Consider the following 22,891-nt stretch of genomic DNA (forward strand, 5'->3'; position numbering starts at 1 on the left):
AAAAACGACGGGATCTTGCTTTGATGTCATAGCAATGATTGACGCAATGGTCTAGGTGACTGAAAATCCGTGAATATTGAAGATAGTCACTGATGACAAACGGAATACGACGAATAGTACAAAATATGGCTGTAAAGTAATGTACAACAACCTCGGAAAAGAGCAGCGCTTCGAGATAGGTAATAGTGCACTTCAAGTTGTACAAGACTATGTCTACTTAGGGCAGGTAATAACCGTGGAGCCGAACCACGAGATCGAAGTAACTAGAAGAATAATGATGAGGTGGAGCACATTTGGCAAGCACTCTCAAATTATGACAGGACCTTTCAAGCTGTCTTTATTTCAACAATGAAGTGACCAGACGCTTTGTAATTCAAAAAGGGGTGAGGCAAGGCTGTCCGTTGTCTCACCATGGAAGTAGCGTGATTCAAATTTTTTTCGATACGCTGAGACATCGCTTACATTTTACAGCGAAAGCTGTTATGAGATCACTCTTGGGGTCACGCGCAGTTGCATGTTGTCTGCAGCCGCCACTGCCCCTGCCGGTGTCTGTAACCACATCGCGCGAAATTAGAAAAAAAAATACCTTGCATTATAGACACAGTGGAGCTTGAACCAGGGTCCGCTGGGTGTCAGCCCAATAATTTACCACTGAGTTATGCATAGTCCTGAGGATAGTTCGCCACTATCCCTCAAGAGGAAGGTATATAACAGCTGTATCTTGCCGGTACTTAGCTACGGAGCAGAAACCTGGAGACTTACAAAGAGGTTTCAGCTTAAGTTGAGGACGACGCAGCGAGCAATGGAAAGAAAAATGGTAGGTGTAACTTTAAGAGACAAGAAGAGAGCAGTGTGGATTAGGGAACAAACGGGGGTTAAGGATATCATACCTGAAATCAAGAAGAAGAAATGGACATGAACCGGGCATGTAGCGCGTAGACAGGATAACCACTGTTCATTAAGGGTAACTAACTGTATTCTCAGAGAAGGCAAGCGGGCTAGGGGGAGACAGAAGGTTAGGTGGGCAGATGAGATTAAGAAGTTTGCGGGTATAAATTGGCAGCTGTAAGCACAGGACCGGATCAACTGGCGGAACATGGGAGAGGCCTTTGTCCTGCAGTGGACGTAGTCAGGCTGATGATGATGATAATGATGATGATGATGATGATGATGATGATGATGGCTGTAAAGATGCCTAGGAAGAGAAACTGGGAGAGAGAGAGAGAGATAGGCGAAGAAAATGCAGGTAGGTTGGCCAGGTTGTACCCGCTTTGCTACCCTACACAGGTGGAAGGGGAAAGAGGAGAAAAAGAATACAAAAAGCAACGAGAAAAAACAGTAATCCCCATGCTCACACAGACCCTCACAACCGAGAAATGTTTGAGATCGTTTCCTCTGCGATTATCCAAATGTAAGCTGGAATTCGAGGTGGGATAGAAAAGTCTTGCAAGGATCGACTGTTTCCAACGAATCCAGAACTTGCAACTTGGACCTTCAGCTGTTGAAGTTTTCATTCTGTCGAGTATGATGTGCATCGTGACCACGAGGGGCCTAAGAAAGAGGGTTTCTTAGGTTAATGCATCGAATGGCTCTCTGATGTGACAAGCCTTTAATGATTGTGGTCCGTGTCCATAGAACAATGATTAATATGTGATGATGACATGGTGTCTGTCAAAAGATAAGGCGACTAAACTTATGTAGCTCATCTCGCATTTTCCAACGAAGCACACCTCCACAAGCACTGTAAGCGAGGCATCAGTTGTAGGCCAGCTCACTATAATTTGAGAGAAATGCTGAATTTGAAGTATAATGCATAACAAGAAGCCTGGGCAAGAATAATGATGAAAGGACACGCAGGTCTAAGGAAATGGGAGGCGAACGTTTTGCACTGATCGGCGTTAATGGCAGGACGCTGCAGGAATGTGGAGTTAATGTACGAGTACATTGCAATAAATTGATAATTTTGGCTTGTTTGTCGAGCAGACGCAAAAAAACAGCGATGGTTAGTTTTACTTTCTCTTCTGCATCTGCGAAGGTGTGCTGGTTTTCTTTTTTTTTTTGACAATATCTCATAGACACGTTTACACACGTCTCAGAATCGAACAACCCCAGTTTAAGTGCTAACAATTACAGGGCAAAGAACAAGAGAGACAGCAAAAGTGAGGATGCGAACCATCGACCTGTTAGGATGTTCGCTGGCATTTGCGTGCTGCAAGATTTACAACTCTTTTTATGTACATCGTTCCTTTGGATTCTGAGGGACGCATGCATGCCTTGCACATTCAAAACAGCTATATCCGTACAACGCAAGAAACCAGACACAAGGTTTTCTATTAACCGACTCGGCCCCCTGAGAACGACATCTTTTCACATTTCCACAAAAGGCGCCCATGAAGCATCGGCTGCTCAGCTTTCATTTTTCTTTTCTCTCTCTCCTCTCACTCTTGACGCTTGCATAGAACACCCACTCAACGATGCCCGGTGGCACCAACCGAGTGTCATTCCCTGCCGCGCCGAGGCGCCCGTTTTCGCTGATCGAGACGTGAAAGGATAGGGTTTCCGAGAAGATGGTAACGCCGCCGTTCCCACTTTTTTTTCGCCTTTATTCCTCTTTGTCCTGCGGCGTTGATAAAGCGAGAGGCGTTCGACAGCGACGAATATCGCGCTTTCTTTTTGCCGAGGCGTTTTCGCTTTCCGCTCGAGTCCGCTGTTTGCTCGCCTAGCTCGATTCCTCGAGTTCAGGTCTTCCGGGAGCTGGAAAGCCCAGAAACTTATACTGTAGCTCTCAGAACATCATTGCGCGTAGAAATGGCTATGACGCTTTTGTGGCTTGCGATCTTGTTCTGCCTTTTTTCTACTCTGCTCTTCTTACAATGCTGCTGACGTCGCTCATCTGTTCATTGGCGTTAACACGTTCTGGTTACACACTTTTGTTGCCGCGCTCCAGTCCCAAGTACTTGTTCTTCTGCTTCTTGAGCTGTGCTAGCAAACAGACTGTCCACGCCGACTCACTGCTGAGTTGGCTCGTTCACGCTCTTGAAGTTAGCGCAGTGTAGTGTTCAGAGGATCCTGTTTCAAGACTTCACCTGTTTTCGCAGCGCAGGAACATTATCACTGAAACGGAATACCGACGGAAAAACGCTTGTCCCCCAAAAAAGGCAGGACATTCAAAAAAGGGCTTCCTTTATAACAGAAAGATGCCCGTTTTTGTCTGTTCTACCACAGTAGATGGTTACACATCCTTAGTGTATGTATTGCTGTGAGTTCGTACCAACTAGTCCAGCAACAAGTATTACTAGGTTTAGGTTACCTTTGTTTCATAAGGCCATGGCTTCCTTTTTTGCCTTTTTTTCCGGCCGTGAAAAGGCAGCCTTTCATGTCTATTCTTCTTCTTCATTTTATTTTTGTGGTTGCGGATCTTTTTATGCGTTCCAGTGTGCATGTACACACCAGCCCAGTCACTAAGCAGGAGTGTGGCGTTCATATACCACTGCCAATAGTGTTGTATGCCACATGAATATATTTTGCTAGCATAAGAGTACACGTTAGTAAAGTTTGCACAACTTGCCTTCTCTACAACTAACACATTAGAAAAAAAAAACAGTGGCGCCACTTTCGGACATTCCTAGTGCACTCCAAGAATTTTCTTTCTCTCTCCAGCCGCCACGGTGGCATGGTGACAGGGGATCGAATTCCGGCTGCATTTTCGAGGAGGCGATGATGCTGGAGGCCCGCGTACTCAAATCTAGGTGTACATTAGAAAACTCCAGGTGGTCTGCATATCTGGCGCCGACCCTTACGGCGTCCCTCCTAATCATGGTTTTGAAACGTTATAACCCAACAAATATAGTTTTTTTCTCATTTCTAATAATTAGCGACATCTCTACATGGCGCCATCTCTAGTAGCGGTATCCCGCCATCACTAAATGGGAAGTAGGCAAAAAAATTATATCTGACAAACAAAGCTGGTCATTAGGAAAAGACTTCCAGATACGCGTGCATGCAGCAGAGACCCACTGGAACATTCTGGTCAAATTGTGGAATCCCCCTACAAAGCGAGTGGCTCCGATGAGTCCCACTCAAAGCGTTTGGCACCACAAGGAGATGGCGCTACATGCGATGTCCCCAAATCCTGATGATTCTCTGCATAGGCGCGCGTCTGACACACATTGCCTAGAAATGAGGCACATTGGTGCCGCCTATATTCATGCGTGCCTGATGTCAACGCATAAAGGCAAAAAATATATGGTCGCTAGACATATAAGAGGCGAGCATTTCCCGTACTTCAAGAACACCCGATGTTCACTTGTTCAGGTGTTCACTTGTTGCAATCAGCAGAACGTCTCTGTGCTGGTACAAGAGTGGAAGAAGGTCGGGGACCTTGAAGACCTATAGAATTTCTGTAAGCCTATAATTTTTCAGATACTAAGCGGTCTTTCTTAGGGACTACCTGGCATGCACTCATGCTATATCCTACAGATGATATGTCCTCCTTAGTATATATTAAATGCATGTCTCATTCCTTTAGCTTTACTACCTGAGGAGACTGAATGGTCGATGATTTACTTAACCATAACTTCAATCACCCCCTCCCCCCACACACATGATGCAAGTGACACTATCGAAGCATCCATTAAACACCCAGTAAACATGATTTTCATAAATGTGGTATGCTGGCGCGATTTCAGCTCCGGCCCTGTACAGCCGAGACCCAATGCTCGACTCAAGAAGCCAAGGTCCTTCCCTATTCTGATATAATAGAGCCTAAAATTGTTTCAAGCGTGTTCAGACGTTTGGGGTGTTTTTAAAACACTGGCGGATTGTCGCCGAGTCTCCCTTCGATCGAATGCAGGTGAATATGGGCCATTCAAGAGAAACTAGACCAACGACTGTGAATTGCGCATTGACTTGGACAATTATTTCTTGGTGGCTTCTGTTATACTTTTCTCTTTCTTATTCGCATTTCCGTTTCCCCCACATTTTCTTCTTCGCTGTATTCCACGTCCGACCATTGTTCTAGCATGTGCATGGACAAACCCGACCAGCAGAATTCTTCTGTTGCACCATACTTTTCAAAAAAAAAAAAGGATGAGTGAACTGTTTTATAGCTTAGGTACCCGCAGAGAAAGGTGATGCCCCGAGTAAAGAGAATCGAAGAAAAAGAAGAAGTGTTTGCTGTGAAAGGTTTCCACAATTTATTCAGAGTTCACTCCACCCTTGTCGTTCTTTTCTTAAGCACACGACTAATTTACTGCTCCCGTATTTTATTTAACTGCTTGGATCGTGCACTCATGGTCTGCTTCAATTATTTTTTGATCTCCCACGGTGTGAGCGGGCACAGCACTTCGCCAACAGAAAATAAACAGCTAAGCAACGAACAAGCCGTACAGACAGCCTAGACAACCCAGAGGACTGTCTTCTGTCATGCCTCAGCGCTTTCCAAGAAGCCTGCTGAAGTCTGCTGGTCCCCACGCGGATCCCACCGCTCAGGCCCTTTTGTTTATTTACTCGACCTCTCGCTCCACGCCCACTCCGTTGAGTCTGTTCCTCCAGGGAGTCACCCTTGCTACTTTTTTTAGGAGTCTCGGACTTTGCAGACGCAAACAAAACATCGGGGAGTCACGTTGAGCCATGCTGAGGACAGCTGCGCCTACCATGGGGAAGAAAGAAAAAAACAAAGATTAAAAGTAAGCCAGCCTTAAGTCTAGTTTCACCAGGCCGAATCGATCGTTGAGCCGCTTGTTTATGTTTTGCGCGAAAAGTCGCACGGCTTGCTTTTTGAGGCAATCCCTATACGCTTCGTCAGTAAGGACTTGGGCACATTGACAATGCTCGATCCGCATGGTCCAGAATCTCGTAATCTGATTAGCGGCTGCGGCCACCCGTACTGCCGCGTTATAAATTTCCTTTACGTCCCACCGCAAGTTATCGACAGGGAGGAATTACATGGCTTGCGTTTGTAATAATTTACAATGCCGTCAGGCTGCCCGCGAGTTTTTCTTGCACTGTTCTTTGATGTTTCATTGATATAGTAAGGCCATTAGATTAGGACACAGTGGCTGACACTCAGTACACTGGATAGATATAGGTTATCACCACAGAGATCATAGCCTGGTTTATCCACTGACTTGCATCTCCAGGTGTAGGGGCATGACTATGCTATATAAAGGGACCACACATACACACCACACATAAGGCGTATACAGTGACACCTACACACGCTCACAAATATTGTAAAGGCAAACCAAACACAACACCCGTTCACGCGGCATCCGTCCGCACCCGCAGCACACCCTTACACTTGGCCAGACTGCGACGTAGCATGACGATCTGCTGTAATCTCTCTGGCGAGTGCTACTGCCACAAGTGCCGAATACTTAGGCGGTTGACACTGGCTACCTTGTTGTGGCCGCAGGCGTCAGCCACGCTGCGATTTGGTTCCGGTATCTGCCAGTCTCGGGTACCTGTCTGCTTAGGACAGCTAATAAGCACTGAACCGAACCACAAGATTGAAGTAACAAGAAGAATAAGAGTGGGGTGGAGCACATTTGGCAAGCACTCTCAAACATGACTGGTAGATTGCCACTACCCCTCAAGAGAAAGATATATGACAGCTGCATCTTGCCGGTATTTAGCTATGGAGCAGACGCATGGAGACTTACAAAGAGGGTTAAGCTTAAATTAAGAACTACGTACGGAGCGATGGAAAGGAAAATGATAGGTGGTACAATAAGAGACAAGAAGAGAGCAGAGTGGATCAGGGAACAAACCGGCGTTAAGGATATCATGGTTGAAACCAAAAAGAGGAAATGGACATGGGCCGGGCATGTAGCACTGGTCACTGGTCAGAATAACCACTGGTCACTAAGTGTAACTGACTGGATTCTCAGAGAAGGCAAGCTGGTTAATGGGAGACAGAAAATTAGGTGGGCAGGTGAGATTAAGATTTTGCGGGTATAAAGTGACAGCACAGGACCAAGTTGCCTGGCGGAACATGGGAGAGGCCTTTGTCCTGCAGTGGACGTAGTCAGGATGATGATGATTATGATGATGATAATGATGATGATGATGATGATGATGATGATCAGCCACAAATGTATCTGAAGGGCTAGACTGGCTGTATCACAGAGTAGGCGACAAAACGACCTTTTTTCATGAGCTACCAAACGTACATCTGGCAGCCGATTTCGGCTGTGTCGCTGAGCAAACGATGAACGCAGCATTCTCAAAGTAGATTGCTCGAACAGCATTCGAGTAGGTACAGCGGGTGATGTAGCTTCTCGACGCTTCTTTTCATTTCATTGAGGAAGTCGGTAACATTCGCATTGTTGTCGATTCCGGGAAGACGGTCACGACCTCCGTCAGCAAATCGAAGCTCCCGTCGCTTTGGGAAAACAGAGAAACCCTTTTCTGCAGATACACTTCCGGGGAGGCTCATCACTCATTCTCTTCATTTTCATCATCGTCCGGCACTTCAGGAGGTCTCCCGGTGGTATGCCGGGTGGCGTGGCTGAGGAGCCCATTGCAAGAATAGTTGATGGTGTATCAACCGGCCATCGAATGAGCGACTCCCAATCCTGGTGGCATGTAATGCACGACAAGAGCTAGACTCTTCACGTTCACGTGCAACAAAGCTGAAACTGGGGGATTATTTTCTGTGTGAGGTGAATAGTGCCAATGCAGGCCGATATATGGTGCCGGTGAGCTTTACCTCCAAAAGAGGGTAAGTTGGTGGGTGACTCAGCTGCACCGTCGTGGCTGTGAGTCGCAGAGTTCCTATCCGCGATTAAGCCCGAGTGGGTCGGCAGGGATAAGGTTGAGGCATGTAAAAGCGGGCAAAATACATATCCTTCATCTAGTATCAAACCAGAAATTAAAGATTCAGTTCAATTCAGTTTAAGTCAACCTGACACGCCGTTCAACACAGGAGTGTTGTTTAACTCCTTCGTAGTTGTGCAAGATTTTGGCAGCATCGCGAGGGCGGTTGATGGCCGCCAGCCATTTTCAATAATCCAGCCAGGCATGGTGGGTGCCGAAAGAGTATACTGTTCCTATTTACCGGACGGCGTCGTCCTGAAATACTCGGAGCTCTGGTAGTTTCGCCGGTGGTAGTATGCACTGACAGAATGCGAAAGTTCTCGCAGTGAAGTGGTCAAGCTCTTGGGCTAGCAAGGATGTCACCCGAATGACGCCCGTCCCCCGAATGAGCTCCTTCACTCCAACAAGCCTGCTCAACAGTGACCATCTACAAACCTAATATTAACGCATTCCGCATCAGCACCAAACGTTAACCACATTCTAGGAAGGCACCACAACATTCTCATGCAGAATGACCGTCTCAAAAACATATTTTCGCAATCGCCACATGCTGTGTATCGTCGGTCGAGAAACTTGCACGATATGCTGACTTCACCTGTACTAACTCCTCCTGCCTGTTCAGGTTGCCACCCTTATGGCAAATCACGTTGCAAGGTTAGCGTACATATGCTCACCTCTATTTCAGCCCAGAGTTAGGCGTCAAATTTCAGAATGAAAATTAAAGGTGGTTACAATTGCGATATGAGCAACTGTGTGCACCTACAGGAGAGCTCAGTCTGTAAGCTTCAGTACCCAGGCCAGACAGAGACACCATTTAGCCTGCGGTTTATTATTCACAAGGCACATGTCACAAATTTTCCTAACATACAATTATCTGAGCCCCTGAATGCGACAGGACATTCACTCGATGACCTAACAGCAACAATATAAGAATCTGCTTTTAAATCTCACCACTAACGCGAAGCACGCGAATCATTCCTCATCTACAAATTTAAAGCATTGTCATTCGGCATTAACAAAAGCGCAAGAAAGTTGACGTTCCTGAGCGCACGTTAAGCAACGGGATCACTATGTCACGGACAAGGCTATATTTCATATCGCATGTCTGCCGGTTTCATCTGTTTTCGGCCTGTTACCTACAATTTCGTTATATTTCATTCTCATGATTGAATGCCATGTATCTCAGTTTTACATAGGTGTTTTTTATCACCATTGCCACATAATTTACCTATGTTTTCTTTATATTGCTGTTCTCGTTGCTTTACACATGTTTCTTGTTAGTTCTTTTAGCGCATTGTTGCTGGTTGTTTACTTATTTTTCTTGTTATTTCGTCGAGTTGCTTTAATGCAATGTTGTTCAATGTACTTCCTGTACGTAATTACCCATGTTATCACGTTTATTCTTTCCGTGACTGTGAAAAATGTCATTTATTGCTGCGCAGACTTTGCCGTACATTATTATTTTGAGATATAGTCCTATTATTAGCACATCGTGCTGTTTTCCATGTTTATTTGCGTGCCACTGTAATCTATGTGATATTAGATACTAAATAGACATGTGTTGGGGGCCCCCAATGTATGTACGCTGAACAGTTCACGTTCGCAATGTATTCCCTGACGAATGCCGGCCGGACTCCGACCGAAACGTATGAATTAATAAAGTTATTGTACTTTCATCCACTCAAGCCAATTTCTCTTTCTGTCTTTATATATATATATATATATATATATATATATATATATATATATATATATATATATATATATATATATATATATATATATATATATATATTGTAGTGGGGAAAAGGGAGAGAGACAGTATCTAGTCCGAGAGACTGGAAGACGACTACGACGAAGAGCTAAGCTCGTGACAGTGACTGAAGCAGTTGGTTTTAGTCATTAAACCTCCTTATAATTTGGTGGAGGTGCGGGGCACCTTGGGTGGAGGGTTCTGGAGGTATGATGCGACTTCGTAGCTCCAGCTTCGAAGACTACCCAGCACTATATATATATATATATATATATATATATATATATATATATATATATATATATATATATATATATATATATATATATATATAAATATATTCAAGTTGATTCCCGTGAGCGGTCACGCCGAAACGTCGAAATAAACCACGTTGTGACCGCTCACGGAGTATCTACTTGACTATATGCAACGCTACGCCCACTCAACCACCATGCCTTCCTATATATGTATATATATTACTTTGTGGTCCCAATTTTTCTGTCTATACAAGACGGCAAATCTCTGCTCAGTCTAATCTGTCACTAAGCAGTCGCTCGCTGGCACCAGATAAATCAGACGGAAGTCGGAGAGTGTAGTCCGTTGTGAAAAAGTGTAAGTCAACTGCCTTCAGAAATGCTCGCGAGAAAAGGCCTCAGGTCGTTTGCACAGAGGGTTGATCAAAACTGGGTAATGAGCAAAGAGCAAAAGTTTCAGGCAATCGGGGTGGCGTGTTCGCGGTAAGGCAGAGTGGGGCCGACCCTAGAAACAATAAAAGCTGCTGTGCCTCTGTTTGGTGCCTCTGTTTGTCGGTTCCCGTCACCGTTTTATCCTCGTCCTTTCACAGCGATACTCACTTTCCTCGAGTAATGAACCAAAGAGCTCAGCAACATAAAATAAATAGAAGCAACAAAACTGTGTCACCTTTCAACAAGTGACGGCCATCGCGTGGATGATGTGAGGCTGCCTTTCGCAGGGCATCGTTGCACCACTCTGAAACGAGAGATTTGAAAGAGATGTTTTGTGAAATGTACATTGGCACAAGAGTTTTGACTTCGCGTTTTCTTTTCTTTCTTTTTTGCTGCTCCCTTGGGTCGAAAAAAATTTCGAAGTCACTCAGGTTCGCTCAACAAATATGTTGTGCTCTCAGAGCTCACTCGAGCTCAGGCTGACGAAAATGTTGCTCAACCAGACTCCCTCTAACTCCCAACACACAAACATATTGCTCAGCAAGACTCACTCAAACTCGAACTAACAGCTTTAGCTGAGTCTGAGCGAGCCTGGGTGATTCAATTCTGGAGTCCACTGGCGTAAAATTAGCTTTTCCGATCGCGGTGTAAATGCACTTTAACTTGAATATCACTCATAACCCGTTCTCTACAGTAGCCTTTGATCTATTTTCAAATGAGAGTTACCAGTGGTTGCAATCCAGCAATAACGTTTTTACGAAATGTGCAACTCACACGAGCGATTTCGATCTAGAACTTACGGTGAATGCGTGTGCGGCAAAAAATAATCGCACTCCCCGCCCTTTTGCCTTTGATGAACAAACTTTGAGGCAGCGCGTAAAAGCATGTGTGAATAGATTTTAGTTGAAACTCGGGCTGTTATAAAGCTGATGGTAATGCTGATAGTAATGCAGATAGGTGACATATATGAGTTGGTGGGGATCACCTCGTCTTGAGACGGCATATCGTTTGCTGTAGCGCGTGACGCATAATAAATTTGAGGCTCCTCATTACCGACCAGAGTCGGTTTCAGTTTAAGAGAGCTCCAAAAACGGCAAGCCATTGGGTAAACCATTGCGAAGCTTGCGACGCTCGCCCACGTTAGCACACAGAACTGTGACGAATTCCATCACGATCCGCCCAAAGATGTTCTATCGAACCGGATCAAACCGCAAATTAGTGTCGTCAAACAAAACTTCCAACGTATGCACCGCGGCCATGGACGCAGCACAAGAGTTGAGATGACGCGGCACAAAAGATGAGATGAGGCAGCCCAAAAGTAGTCTGCCGGCGCAAACATGGCAAGAAGGTAATGGTGACTAAGACGTCATCATAACTTGTTCTATCCACCCAAGTCTGGTGACGCGAGACAAATAGAGGGAGAAGGGGTCACCGCTGTGTCATTTTCGAAACTGCGGATGCCACAAGGTGTGGCGTATGGTATATTCGATCTCGCCCCGGAAGCATCTGAATTCATATGCATACTTTCCCAGCCATACGTGTAGTTGATGGGGCATTAGCATTGTCCCGATGCCATGTCCACTAGCGTTAGTGCGAACCTCAGTTGGAGCTGATGGGTCGAAGGGCTAAAATCGGCGGTGTTGTAAGGAGCGTCGTGAGCTGGGAAAAAGATGAGGCTTGATCAGCGCCCCAAAAAAACGGGGTATCCTTCTTCAGGAGGTTTGTGAGTGGGCGTGCAATGATGGCGAAGTCCTCAACAAACCGTCGAAAGTAGGAGCACAAGCCCACAAAACTGTGAACGTCCTTTGTTGACTTCGGAACAGGAAATTCCGTGACGGCGTGAATATTCTCGGGATCCGGGCGGACTCCTGCGGCATCGACGATGTGGCCAAGTACGGTTATTTGACGATGAGCAAAGTGGCATTTCGACGAGTTCATTTGAAGTCCGGCTCGACGAAAAACTCCATGAATTGCCGATAAACGCTTGAGATGGGAGTCGAATGTGGGCGAGAAAACGATAATGTCGTCTAAATAACATAAGTTGGTTGACCATTTAAACCCTTGGAGCAATGAGTCCATCATTCTTTCTAATGTGGCCGGCGCATTACAGAGACCAAAGGGCATAGCTTTGAAGTGATAAAGCCCGCCAGGATTGACGAATGCGGTCTTCTCACGGTCCATCTCATCCACAGCGATCTGCCAATAGCCAGATCGAAGGTCAATAGTGGAAAAATACGTAGCACCGTAAAGACAGTCTAAGGCATCGTCGATTCTAGGCAACGGATAAACATCTTTCTTCGTAATTTTGTTGACATGCCTATAATCTACACAAACGCGCCATGTTCCATCCTTATTTCTGATCAGGACAACAGGAGAAGCCCAGGGGCTACAAAAGGGTTCAATTATGTCTTTTGCAAGCATCTTTTTGACTTCTTGTTGTATGAATGTGCGCTCGGACGCGGAAACACGGTATGGACGTCGGTGAATGGGAATCGCGTCACCAGTATTGATGCGATGAGTAACAACACTCGTTCGGCTTAAAGCCGTGCTGGCGAAGTCGAAAATGTCACTATAGGACTCCAGGACGTGACAAAGGGCTTCCGCTTGATCAGGAGCGAGGTCTGATGGTACCATGTGGTCAACGTCGACGCCCGATGAACGTGATAGAGTTGGTTCATGGTCTGAGGTGCAGCAATAATCTACTGTGAAGGGTTGAACTGTATGGTCTTGTAGAGCAGCAATTTCGGCCAGGGAGATACCTTGTGGAAGAATTTGGGCTGTGAGGGCAAAATTGAAAATATGAAGGCATGTGCGGTTTTCAACGATTGTCAAACTGGTGTGCGGAACAGCGATGCCATGCGTAACCATCACGGCATGAATTGGTGCCACCATGTAATCGCCGTCAGGTACAGGTGGTGTAGAGAAGAGGTCGATATGTGTGACACAGTTAGGCGGAAGACGTGCGAAATCAATGCAGCAAAGGCGACTTTGGGGTGGGTTGGTCAGATCAGAAAGTAGAGGCATTTCAAGGTCAAGACAGCTGGCTGAACAGTCTATAAGGGTCGAGTGAGCGGTTAGAAAATCCATGCCTAGAATTACTTTATGAGGGCAATTTTCTATAACGGTGAAAAGAACAGCAGTACTTCTATCGGCGATAGTCACACGGGCAGAACACATGCCAATAATCGCGACAGTTCCCCCGTCGGCGACTCGAACGGCTCGGTTCAAGGCAGGTGTGACAACTTTTTTTAGGCGGCGACGAAGAGCAGCACTCGTTATGGACACATGCGCGCCGGTATCGATCAACGCGCGCACAGGTACATTGTCTAAAGTAATGTTCAACAGATTCTGGGTGGTCGGTAATGTTACACGAGGATTTCTTGCAGAGGTCATCGTCAATGCAGCTTCACCTCCAGAAGCTGCACTGCCTAGTTTTCTGGTCGGGGTCGCTGCGAATAGGTCGGAGAGGCAGGACGGCGTTGTGGGGGCGAACGAGATTGACGGCGAGCAGGGGATGGTGAGCGGGCACGGCGAGGTCTCGTCAGAGGTGCGGCGGAATCAGAGGATGTGGTCGGCATAGGGGAATCAAAATCAAATGTTGAGGACGACTGGTGGTCAGAAGTGGCCTGGGTAGGAGGCCCATAGCGTGCCGGCGGAGCCCAGTGATTGCGGCAGTGGCGAGCAATATGACCGACACGTCGGCAGTTGAAGCATATGGGCTTGTCGTCCAGTGTACCCCGCACCTCCACCAATAATGTTACGGGTAACTTATTTAATAAACTAAATACGATGCACCGTGCTCGGCGAACAAGATGGCGACAGTTCATCAACAACCAGCCACCAACGTCGTCTTTCTCTTTCTTGCAGACAGGCTGTGCCGACTGTTGCGTATCAATATTTTGAAGCTGATATACGCCTGTTCAAGGGATTCAGCTCCCCATGCTATACTCTGACGTTCGCTCTTAGTTAATGAATGTTTCAAGCAGCCTAGTTAGCATTAGATTATGCTCGAATTAGGCGAGTTTAGTCCGCGATTGTAGTGTTTCTCGCCGTGGCAGCTTTGTTAGATAAGGTAATGAAATGATGAACTCGAAAGACCGTCTTAGTTACGAAAACAAAAAGCTTTATTTTATATATATATATATATATATATATATATATATATATATATATATATATATATATATATATATATATATATATATATATATATATATATATATATATATATAAGGGAAAGAAGTGTATACCTAAGGGCTCGTTTTTCCGTGTTTTAACACAATATTATTAAGATCTAACAGACAGTAATGCCAAGTAATGTACAGGGGAAGTTATTAGAACTAATGAAATGTAAATAGGAAGAAAGAAAAGTGGGTGAAAAAATAACCAGCCGTGAGCAGGAATCGAACCGAGGGTCTCGTACTGGCAGACTTGGTGTCATTATGTTGTATACGAGGGACTATTAGTCAGCTGCCCGCTCATATTAAGTTCACGTGCTACGTGACGCCAAACATGCGCATAAAAGAGTGTTTTCACACTCGTGGCTTGGCTTATAGATGGCGCTGACTGACACTCCTACTTCTGAATTCACATATAAACCCAAAAATTGGATGAAGGGAAGGCCGCTGTGGTAGCTCAGTGGTTAGAGCATCGAACGCGTTATTCGAAGGTGGTAGGTTCGATTCCTGCTCACGGCTGGTTATTTTTTCATCCACTTTTATTTCTTCTTATTTACATTCCATTGGTTCTAATAACTTCCCCTGTACATTCCTTGGCATTACTGTCTCTTAGATCTCATTACTATTGTGTTAAAACACGGAAAAACGAGCCCTTAGGTATAGACTTCTTTCCCTTATTTCATTCAACGAGGGTCTCGTACTGGCAGACTTGGTGTCATTATGTTATATACGAGGGACTATTAATCAGCTGCCCGCTCATAATAAGTTCCCGTGCTACGTGACGCCAATCATGCGCATAAAAGAGTGTTTTCACACTCGTCGCTTGGTACGAATACTCGGCAAATGTGTGTACTACCCATCATTCCCGTGGTCGCTGAACGATCGCAGCGCCAGAGTGCCCTCAAGTTAATTTTAGGAAACTCTATGTAACGAGGGTTGGACCGCAGTGCCATCAACTAGCGGCGGTCAAAGCTGGGAACGAGACATGAAGCGCAGGCCGTAAGATAGTGAGCACGTTCTGCTCCCCTAGTTCGGCCTTGCCACCTCTCGTTTAGTCCTTGGAATATCCGCATGATGGCGGTACAACTATATGATGAATATACGATTAAAAGATGCAAGATGGCTGTACTTAGAGCGCTCACTAGATGAACGGATGGACAGCCAGACAGATGTATGAACGGACGAATGGATGGATGCATGGATGGACGAGCGCGCGAAAGGATGAACGGATGGACGCATCGACGGATGCATGGTCGGACGTATGGACGAACGCAGGGATGGACGCACGGATGGACGGCTGGATGCACGGATGAACGGACGCACAGACGGATGGACGCACGAACGGACGCACGAACAGCCGCACGAACGGACGCACGAACGAACGGACGGTCGCAAAGACAGAAGCACAGACGGACGGAAACGCGGACGGACTGACGGATGCTTCGCCCCACTCATCATCACGCACTACGTGAGTATGCTGTGATTTTTTTATCATAAGTAGGCATGGTAATTACAGACTTCATGAACGGAAAGGGTGATTAAGTACCAACGGTAGTATTACCATGTGTTCATTTTTCCCAATTATGCCTATAGGAAGTAAACGAAATCACGAAGAAACACTACTGTGTTACCTGCTGTTAAAGTATAAATAGCCAGCTCTTAGTGTCTAAGCCCCCACAGCACTTAAATGTCCTAATTTCGCTCATTTTTCACATATGTTCAACACTTATCACATAAATCTCGTCGTCCTTCCTACTAATCTAATACTTTTACCATGTGCAATTTTTTTCGCACACCAAAACAAAGAGGAATATGCTAAGCTAAGCTAATAACGGATTAAACTTGTTCTTTCTGGCTTGTACAAAATAGAACAAGTCGACCTCGGACAAAATAACTAGATACTGAACATCAGGAAAAGACAGGGCCATAAATTTCCTTCGACCAAAACCACTTTGCGGAAAACAAGTAGAGTATAACACATGCATAAGTAAGCATACACTGTAAATTCAGTGAAATTAATGCCAGTACGTTTTGTGCAGATCTGTTTAGCAGGCTCATGACAAGTACAAACTCCGAAAAGGCTCTGCTTCTAGGGCATTTCAAGCTGAGGAATAAGTTACTGCATTTGCAAACGAAAGATAAAATGCATGAAAAAAACGGTAGTGTAAGATTATGAATGTATACAAGCGCGTAAAATAAAACTCATATGGAAATGACGCAGAATAGTAACCACGCATAGCACCTTCATGTTATGCTGTCTTCTGTATTCTTTTGCACATTTATATAGGTGCCTTGCCTCACGACACGGAATCCTCGCAAAAGAACAACGAAGAAATTTTTGGGCACATTATGCTAATGAAGTTCAGGTCATCTGCATTGAAAATAAAAGGAATGTGCTACTCCTATAACATCTTAGCCATCACCGCGTCTTCTACCAGCCTGTATGCGTGCGCTAAGTACTCAATGTTCTTAAACGGGAAAGGGGGGGATGGTTAGGAGCCGTTAAAAACTAAATGCACAAATACTAAGGAAAAAGCGGGCCTGGTGGCCATCCTCTCCTTTGTTCCGCCCACCCGCTGTTCTCTTTCCCACAGTCTTGCTGCTATTGGAGATTATACTATATACTTCACTATGCTATGCTCTATACCCTCACATCCTCCTCCTCACACAGACACGCATTTTCCTGGCGCTCACTACCCTTTCGCAATTTCTTGCTATACTTATAACACAAAGTCAAACAATACCCTACCCTCTCCTTTCCCCATTTCCCCTCCTTACTATAACATCGCCTCTCATCACCCATATTTCCCTTTCCCGACACCTTGGTATGTATGACTCCTATGCATGACTGTGGTGTGCTAAGAACTGTTTGGCCTACCTTTGTGCCACACTTTACTACGTGCACATTGGGATGTCATCTGGATTCCCTCCAATGCCTTTGAACCCAAGCCATACTGGTAATAACCTCCGGACAATATACCGTAGCCTTATAGGTGTTGCGTAAATAGGTTTTTATACCGAGAGGTGATGGTGCGTTCTTCAGTTGTTATGCAACTTCACAGTTTTATTGATGCTATCTCACTAATTGTTTAAGCCCTTTCGTTATCAGTATTTATTATACACACCTTTATTGCCGTTATTCTTCAGTTCTTTTGACGATTGATATGTGGGGCTTTAACGTCCCAAAACGACCGTATGATTATGAGAGCATGCCGTAGTGAAGGGCCCCGGAAATTTCGACCTCCTGGGGTTTTTTAACGTGTACCCAAATCTGAGCACACGGGCGTAAACAGCCCTCTCGTTCAGGTCTTTTGTAACCCATAATGATGTTTGCATGTAATAAGCATAACAAAATTATTACGTCTTCTGAATCGATCTACCAATGTCTCATTGTTTTGCCGCTAAGAGAAGTACGCAGAGAGAGAAACTTTTTTATATAAAAACAGATTTTTACCGGCAGCTATACATTGCTGGCATGGTACTCTGAGTAGGAGTGGTGAAAGAGACGTTAAGAGACGCTATGTTTAGAAGAAATTTATTTCCACAAACGTCGATAACACTCAAAAGAACATTTCCTTCTTAGACATACAAGAGACTCTATCACTGTTTATCTTTATGCTTAAATGCTCCGGCACCTCTATCCCGTCCTAACTAAATGCTATTGTGAATACTAAGATTACCACGTTCTCCGTAAGCGATTCTCTTGATTGATATGTAAGGTTTAACATCTTAAAACCACCATACGATTATGAGAGATAGAGTATGGCTCCGGAAATTTTGACCACCTGGGGTTTTTTTATACGTTTCATGCCATCTCCTTCATACTAACTAAGGAGGGGAAGGGGCAAGTGTGAGAAATTTGGGCAGGGTGAGTGCTGAGATGAATCGTATGAGTGAAAAAGAAACACATATTGCGTGAATAGAAAAAAATAATGAAGCAGTGGGGAGGAGAGGCTGTACACATGTCACCGAGTCTCGGTTCTCGAACTGGTTGTGAGGGGTTAACAATGAAAAGATTAAAATTCTTAGACGGAGGGCTTAACTCGCAGTGGCTTTTTTTGTGTATGTACTATACCGAATTGATTTAACGGTCCCTTTAAAAACATTTATACCTTGTGAATAAGGTTCAACTCTATATTTTACGTCTCTTGCGGACTGGCAGTTTGACTGAAGAATGTAGAGTTTGAGAATGTTGAAGTTGTGTACTGCTACATTGAAAGGCTGTGCCGCTGCTTTCGGTAATTTATTGGCCGTATCCGCGCGATAACCATTTGTTCTAACATTGACACGCTGTGCTGTTTCGCCAATGTAGTGTTTATGACAACATGAACATTCGATCATGTACAGAACGTTTTCACAAGTGCAGGTAAAACGAGATTTTATGTGATGGGCATAATCACTCCCGGTGCTTTTAACTATCATGTCATTTTGAAAGTGTTAGCCTGTCTTGCATCTTGGGTGGGAGCAAAGTCCTACTTGGGCAGTATAATGAGAGTTTACTTTTGCATGTACTAACATGTCCTTAAATGTCCTGTTGCGGTGATACACTACCATTGGTACTTCGGGAAACGTCTTTATAAGGCACTCGTTGCTTGCCATATTAAATAATACTTACAACAAATATTATTTATGTTTGGGAGGGCATACGAGTATTTGGTCATAAATGCTAGCGACTGGTTGGGTCGTGCTACAGTGTTGTTTTTTTTCGAGATAGTGCGGTGTTGTTTCCTTTTGTAGTCTACATTCTTCGTTGTAGACCTTGTTTACGGTGTCTTGTGCGTAATTTATTTCAGAAATGTTTCCTTTAAATTACTTAAGCGGTGGATGCATTTTCCGTGGTCACTGCACATCCATCTTATGCGCCTCGCTTGTCCGAGGAAAATGTCTTGTTTGCAGTGTCATGGGTGGTGATTAGTGCAAACAAGGTATTTTGGCTGTCTGTCGGCTTTCTGTAAGGCGTCGTCCTTAATTTTCCTGCTTTAGTAGATACTGTCGTGTCTAGGAAGTTAATTTCAATAGGAGAATCGTGCATGGTACATTTAATACTAGGGTGAAACTTGTTACAGTGACCAATGGTTGCGTTTAGTGCGCTTATGCCCTGTTCACATATTATAAATATATTGTCTACCTAGCAGAGATAGCTATAGAAGGCTCTACTGGAGATAATTTGCTGTTCTAGTATGACATGCCAGTTTTTCTGCTTCCTATATTTAATCTAGCATTCACCCAAGCTTTTTTGTAACATCTGTGTGCATGTTCTTCTGTTATATTTTTTTATTTCAATCACCACTCAAGAGTTTAACAGACATGTTTTAGTATCAGAAAGTCCCCCATCCGTGTTGTTAATTATGTGATCTCCGAATGTAACGCACATTATTAGCGATGTTACAGTGTATGCAAATTAAACTAAAAAGCATTAACTTGAATAAACTTGACCTAACTATCCTGTTCATGGCAATCTTTGGAATACTCTCTCACCTCTTCATTTTACTCCTGCTTACCCTCACTTTTCTTCCCGGCACTTTTGCTATGCTACACAATGAATGGCTTTGCTATGCTGGGAGCTGCTTGGCCTATATGATGCGCGTGCCCGCCAAATGTCGAGCTCTCTTTTCAAAATAGTTCAAATAAATGTGTTTCACCACCACCACCACCGGATGATCACGGAGTTTCGCCCAGCGTTAACAACTTTGCTGTTAGAAAACATAACACCGATGTAGAGCCACGTTCAGTGTGATTACCAGCACGCTGTGCGTGGTTGAAGCGTCCCAACGCCTGAACAATGGAACCAACAAACTTTAAATTGGTTCACCAAGTACCACTAACGGAGATAGTTTATTTTGCCAATTCACCAATCTTGGTGCCGATTTTTGGTGTTGACGTCACTATAAGTTTAAACAACGTGTTAAAACTTATACCGAGTGCGACCGCACACAACATTTATGCTGAGCATATATACTGTTCTCGTTTGCATTCGTGGGTATATGTGCCCATATACATTGATAAGACATGTGCTCACGATGTGAATGTGCGAACTTATGCTCATTTAAATTGTTTCTCTCTGCCTCCCCCTCTGTTCGCGCGTTCATGCATGTGCATTGTACGTGAGTGCGTGTGTTTGTATGAGTTAGTGTAGAGGTTTACAGGTCAGGGGTAAAAGTGGAGGCTTGCGTGCCTCTCGCATGCACAAGCCCCTCAAGTTACAGCGAAAATTCGTCATTGCGTGAGAGAGAACCGCTTCCTTCAGGCTCCTCTGTAGCCCAGTGCCGTGAATAATCGATAGAGCGAACTTAGAACGAACGCAATCAAAGCTGCGCCCATTCCCTTCACTGCAATCTCTATCCCCGTGTAGTTTGCAAACACTACCCACCACCAGTCATTGCCCAAACCAAGAGTCTGCTCGAACAGCAAACCGTTCACCCTTCCATGCTCTCTCAACTGTCGACTGCATCTGCACATCGGTCCTATAAGTTTTGCCTTCACGCCACAAATATTCATAAAAGCAAAATTTACGGCGACACATAACCAGTTCTATAGAGCTTCCGCTTCCAGTCGCGAGCTCAGAACTGCTCTGTGGCCAAACACTCTAAGCGGGAGATATAAAAGAAGTGAGCGTTCTCAATGCCAGCGCGCCCGTCAACAATTATTACAACGTCGACGTCGACAAAGCAGATGCGGGGAAAAAATGAGCTTGTGTTTATTGCTTTGAACGCGAATGCTGATTTCAAGTGGTAAGGCAGTATATTACTCCTTCCGCGTATCAGCCGCGCCCGCCGAGAACAAATGTGAGTGAAAACGCTGGAGAGCTACGCCGAAGCGAGATTTCGGGTAATTCAAAAAATGCCTACGCCATACCCTGCTTTTTGCTTCGTCGTTTTCGCGCGTTGCGCGTCTTTCGAGTGTACATGAAAACGCACTCAGTTGAGAATTGCGTTGCAGCAGAACGAGACCGAGGGTGCGGTTCTTAAAACACGAAATCGACGTTGCGTTTCGGTACGCCATATACTTGTCAGGCTAGTTCAGTCGTTTGGCATAACATATACCAGAAAACCTTCCGCATCGGGATGATTCACTAAAAGGTATACCATATTCTGCAACATTAAAAAATACGCTTGCGTTCTGTATAAAAAATACGGCTTCCCAAAGTAAGATGGAATTGTTTCACCCCCAACCCATTTCTTTAGGTAAGCCATTCATTTTTGCTGGGCCTTCAGGTCTTCGCCACCAACGAAGATTCATCTCACACTTCTTCCGACCAAAGGAGATCTATTGCACGTTTCGCGAAACAAAAACACAAGGTACCCCGTTTAACATTTCCGGCCCTGCATATTTTATTGTTTTCTGCATTCCCGAAACTAAACGAAGCATGTTCCATAAACGTAACAAACAAAATAACTCAAGGTCCATTCACTCAAACATGGCTATTGATATGTCATTATTTACAATGGTCAAGTAAGTTCCAATTTGTAATTTTCCCAATTTTCCAGTTAACGAAGAATTTTATGACCCAACCAACAGCCTTAACACTCCTACCTTGTATCTCGATCATTTTGCGAAAACTTAAACCCTCTTATATCAGGGACCGAAAGGAGAATGCAATTTATAATTCAAAATCTACTTTCACACGCAAAAAAATGGTATAATAAAGTTATCACATTTGTTGGCGTCTTTTTCTCGGCGTGTTCACACAGTACCCTACCATCAGTTTTCTTTTTTCCTTGGGGATTGTTTTTTTTTTGCGCTGAGAGCTCTAGTTTTTAGTGTAGGTGCTTTTTCATCTCCATTATGATGGCATAACGACTATATCAGAATTGACAATGTCGTCGATGACTGCTGCCAACTAAGTTACATTCTAAGCATAACAAGAACCAACGAGGATGCAGTCCAAAATAATTCATTGCCTGACAGTTTGTGCCATATTATTGCTACGTAGCTGACCACGAGGAACAGACAGGTATATTGCCTCACTCGAAGAGAAGACAGGTAGTTAGGTGAAATGAGATTACGAATTTTGCTGGTACACCTTGGCACGAGCAAGCATGGTACCGGGTTTATTGGCAGATTATAAAATAGGCATTTTCGCTAGAGTAGACATGCCAGCGGTGATGATGATGATGATGATGATGATGACGAAAACTAGGAGACAATGACGACAACGATGACGACGACGACGACAAAGCGTCTTTAGTGTTGAAAATTGACCCGCGGTGAAAACTTTAAAATTCAGGAGCTTTTCCTTTGCCACAGAAATGGGCGCAAGCGACACTTGCCATGTGCATGCCTCAGATACTACTTTTCTATCTTTCTTTCACTGTTCTTTCTATCGCAATGCGTAATGCAGCCTCCAAAACGTTTTCTTCCTTCATGCCGGGAAATGCAGCCACATGCGTTCGTCGACGAGCTTTGAGCGAAACACCTCATTTGCTACTAGCAACAGCGACTGTCATGCATTCCTA

At 44.6% G+C, this 22,891-nt stretch overlaps 1 protein-coding gene across 1 annotated transcript in view; it reads right to left on the reverse strand.

The window, feature by feature from the left end:
• LOC119160695 (histone-lysine N-methyltransferase SETD1) overlaps positions 1-22,891 on the reverse strand; it is a 301,297-nt gene that overhangs the window by 149,186 nt on the left and 129,220 nt on the right. Inside the window, exon 3 of the mRNA XM_075887903.1 lies at positions 10,493-10,561. Within this exon, the coding sequence (XP_075744018.1) occupies positions 10,493-10,561 (69 nt within the window). The remainder of the gene's footprint in view (positions 1-10,492; positions 10,562-22,891) is intronic.

The sequence above is a fragment of the Rhipicephalus microplus genome, chromosome 3 (assembly GCF_043290135.1).
Source record: "Rhipicephalus microplus isolate Deutch F79 chromosome 3, USDA_Rmic, whole genome shotgun sequence".
Lineage (NCBI taxonomy): Eukaryota > Metazoa > Arthropoda > Arachnida > Ixodida > Ixodidae > Rhipicephalus > Rhipicephalus microplus.